Genomic DNA, 4,412 nt, shown 5'->3' on the forward strand with positions numbered 1-4,412 from the left:
AATATATATTATTTGAAAATTACTTAGAAAGTACAATAATTTACAGTAATTAACAATAGAATATTTTAAAGACAAAAAAAATGATTGAATCTCTAAATTTTATTAGTACCACATAAATTGAGAAAGAAGAAATAATCTTTATTATTTTAAAATTACGTAAAAGATATTACAAATCATACAACAATAATTAGCAATTTAGAATGTTAAAAGACATAAATTTTTTTTTACCATAGTTAACAATAATTAGAAATTTAAACTATTTTAAATTAATATTAAAGTTTGATTAACTCTTTAATTTTGTCTTTGTCACATAAATTGAAACAAAAAATGATATATATTGGGCCCGTGCTAGCACGGGCTCAGATTTCTAGTATATATATAGTTCGTGATGATATTTAAGATGACATTAGTTAATATGCTTAATTAATTGTTTTTCACCCTTAGCTGCTACTACTTCTGATTTAATTATAATTGCATTTCAAGCATGGAAGAAATCGTATCATAACATCATATGTACGCTTTTTCATTTTCGTAATTACACATTTTATTTTCTGAAAGTCAAATAAATGCACTTCATTTTTTATATATATATATATATATATATATATATATATATCTTATAGAAATTAGCAGCCTTAAGAGTGATGGCGACACACGTGTCATCCCTTTTGACCGTAGAAAGTCATCTAATATCTTTAAAACCACAGATGACAATTATCCCACGTTAACACCTCTTTCTTTCATTCAAAAATTCATTTTGTATTACCAAAGCATGGTTTATATATTGTCTGGATTACAATTACATTCATTAGTGATTATTGGGTATATTTGTTTTTCATTTCAACAAATATATAGTCAAGATAAAAACATCACACAATTATTAGTTTGTAATGAACGTACTGAAAAAAAATTGATTTTGAATCTGACTCAAAAAATCGTTGTGGAAGAGTCAACACCCACAATACATTTAGGATTGGACATTTTTAGTCACGTGGATAATATAAGACGAGTCTCAAATATCGAATAAACAATAGCTAAGATGAGTCTGACTCTAATATCATGATAAAAAAAAATTAAATTTTAAATCTAACTCAATCCTAAAAGTAAGTTTATAAGGAGAGAATTTACTAAACTATGAGTTTACTGAGGATTTTGTTCAATTAAATTGGCATATAGCTTCCTTTAATTGCGTACTATATGGTAAATTTGTATATAGCTTGAATGGTGAATAAAGAGATCATTTCAATTCCACACATTATTTCTGGTAGGATATTTATCAATTTAATTACTCCACTTTCTAGCTTTATGCATTATGTCCTTATAATTAATGTCATAAATGTGTAATATATCTTTGTAGATTCTTCAATCATGAGGTGAAATGAAAGATATTGGTCCAGGTAAAGAGAATTGAACAAGTTATGGTTGGATGTGTATCTCATCTACTCATTCTTGTAGCACTATTTATATTTGTCGTCTTACCAAATTTGCTCTTAATGTGTCATCTTCTTATAAAGGCAATGAGAATTTTAGGGTAAAATTTTAGAAATTCAACCTCTAGCTCCACCCCCTATACATGTTAGGGGGTACTATTTCTAAAGTTCCATCTACTAAAGCCGGCATTCATATAGGATCGGATGATTTCACCTAATCCCTTTCAAGTTTTGGAAATATTATAATTCAGCCCCCTAAGGTTTCACAAAGTAGTCAAATACACTCCTTTGTGGTGTTAAGGTTTTCATTTTTTTCCTATGCTTATTGCGTTTAAGTCTATCAAAAAAACAATATCTCTATCTTTATATTTCTCCTTTTCTAGACCCTAATTATGAGATTACATTAGATATATTGTTATTTCATACATAGATATGAGTATCAATTTTCAATAGTTGGAAATTTGTTTACAAATAACCCATTATTATTGCATTGAATACTGATAATGTCCCTCGACTCTTATCATAAAGGATGGAAGGTATTGCTAAAGAAATGAATCTGGTACTTAATCGAAAAACTATCTCACAAAGGATGAGATATTGCTCAAAACCATTTAAGGAGATTATCTCTCTTCTAACCATAAATATAAGAGTCTTCAACCCCTAACTCAAGCGCAACCTAAACTATTGGAGCATAAACAATTTCATATGAGATGAATTGCTTCCTTATACAATCTTGGACAATCCTTGAGCCAAAATTCATTTCTTTAAACACATATCACTTCTTAATACCTCAAAGACTTATATGTCACATGTCAAACTTCAAAGGGGTTCAAGTGAAAAATTAGCAAAATAAAGGTTTGGGGGTTGGGGTGGGGGGTGTTGGAGATTATCAATAGTGGGTGTTTCAACGCTTTAACTCATACATGGCACATGGTGCTGAGATAGTGGGTGGGGGCAAAAGGAAAGAGGAGCTTCAAAATGTAGCACGTGAAGGCACCCTCTCTCTTCCTTTTGTAGACTCATCTTTTGGCCTATTCTCCTCCACTTGCCAGCTTTCACTCATGTGCATTGCATTGTGGGGTTTGCTTAGCCTCTTAATCACATCTAACTAACCATTTTTTCTCCACTCAAAATTTAAATTTCATATTTCAATATACTTCCATTAAAGGGGGAATCAAATCATTTTACTTTCGATTACAAAATTTTAGCTGGCATGTCTTCTTAATCAACCAATAATTCATGAATAAATTAATATAAATTGTTAATCCAAAAGCAAGACATCAAGAGAAACAAAATGTAAATACTAGAGAAATAAACAAAAAGGCGGAAATTATGAGAGGAAACAGGGAAGAAAAGGAATGTATACAATAAAATACACCAATATAAAAACTCTCAATTATTAACAAAAAAAGGTTTAGAAATTAAAAAAGAATTAGAAAAGAAAAGGACATGTTGTAACGAGCCACTTAGCCGAGCCGATCGGGGTGAGCGGCAACTGATCCTGCTCCACCGGCGGAGAGCAGACCGGTCAGAAAAGTCATGGCTTTGATTTGCATCTGTAGAGCTGATATGTAGTCGTTAGTTTCTTCTAGAAGGTTCGTAAACGGGAGTTTCTGACAACCGGGAACTAAACGGCCGAGAACACGAACTTTCCGCTGCAAAGCCGGCAATCGCTTCTTCGCCGCTGGTTTTTTCGATTTTATAGTGCCGCTGTTCAGCTTAGCTTTCTTATGCTTTTTATTGATTTGGCTAAGCCTGAGGCTGAGACGGCCACTGAGAATCGCTCTACTCCAACGACTCCTTCCCTTAGCTGTGACGGCAAGGACTCTATCGGCGGTCTCCCTGACGTCGCGTCCGGCATTAACCGGAGACGGATTGTCATTACTCCGGCGGACGTGACGGAGAGCCTGGAGAAGCTTTGACGAGTAGATCTGTTGTTCGGTATCAGTTCTCCACCTGGATTGATCAAGGCTTGTTTGTTGCTCAATTTCCCCAGCATCTCCAATTTTTCTTCTCTTTTTGCGCTTGGATTCTCGCGAGTGACTGGAGTTAACATCGGGATTCGAGACGGTTTGAGATGACGCCATCAGAAGGAACAATTTTCTGATGCAAAATTCGGAATGATTCTCGCGAATGATACGTTTGCTTCTCTTCTGTAAATAGATGCAAACTGCAGAGAAAAAGAGAAAGAGAAAAAAACGATGAGATTCTTAAAACATGTTAAAGTTTTTCTGAAACTTATTCTGTGAGTAAATATGCTAAATAAGGTGAATCAGAAAGAACGCTTTTGTATCCGTACATAAACCTATACACATAAGGCAGTAGTAACATGATACTCCTCCTTGAATTGAAACTCTATTATTTTGATTCTCAGGAATCTCCGTTCAAACAAACAAAATAAATAAATTGAAAATCAGCTCACAAACGAGAAACAGAAACTAAAGCACATAAAACAATACCTGAGTTGTGAGTCTGGCGGCGGAGACGGCAGCGGTAGGTGGCGGAGGAGAGAAGGATTATGTAGAGAGAGATGGGGGAGAAGAGTTTGAAGGAAATGAGAGGGGGAAGAGGCGAGTTTTGTATTGAAAAAGGGGAAGGCGACAACCCACGCGTCCCTTGTTTATTGCTTTTCCCTTTTCTATTTTCTCTCTCTCATTTTCGTGCACCCAGCTTCTCTCTTCCCGCTCTTATTCTTCATTTTATTTTTTTCCTTTTTCCTACTCTATTTTTCTTTTTTCTAATTTAATAAGTACTACAATATTTAGATTTTTTCACAAATTAAATACTCCTAGAAAGTATTGGTATGATCCGTTACGTTACGTTACATATAACTATGTAGCTTATATTTTATTGCTGAGATAGTGAATAGAAAACTAAAAGTAATACTATATTATTTTTTAATTTTTTAAACTGAACAAGTAAAAGTAGACCGAAGGAGCAATTGATAAAAAGGAATAAAAGTTCGACTCCTGTAATTGAATT

General features: G+C 33.5%; 1 protein-coding gene across 1 annotated transcript; it reads right to left on the minus strand.

Moving 5' to 3' along the window:
- Positions 1-2,769: 2,769 nt before the first annotated feature.
- LOC125867102 (transcription factor bHLH149) lies at positions 2,770-4,094 on the minus strand. Its single transcript, XM_049547531.1, has 2 exons — positions 3,890-4,094; positions 2,770-3,600 (listed from the first exon to the last, which is right to left on the minus strand). Exon 2 carries the CDS (start codon positions 3,515-3,517, stop codon positions 2,897-2,899), a length of 621 nt encoding a protein of 206 aa, XP_049403488.1. The 5' UTR covers positions 3,518-3,600; positions 3,890-4,094; the 3' UTR covers positions 2,770-2,896.
- Between the last annotated feature and the right edge of the window lie 318 nt (positions 4,095-4,412).

Source organism: Solanum stenotomum, chromosome 1, assembly GCF_019186545.1.
Source record: "Solanum stenotomum isolate F172 chromosome 1, ASM1918654v1, whole genome shotgun sequence".
In the NCBI taxonomy this organism is placed as follows: domain Eukaryota; kingdom Viridiplantae; phylum Streptophyta; class Magnoliopsida; order Solanales; family Solanaceae; genus Solanum; species Solanum stenotomum.

Excerpts from the sequence above, each read along its gene's own strand:
- LOC125867102 (XM_049547531.1), bottom strand. The coding sequence starts at position 3,517 with ATGGCGTCATCTCAAACCGTCTCGAATCCCGATGTTAACTCCAGTCAC.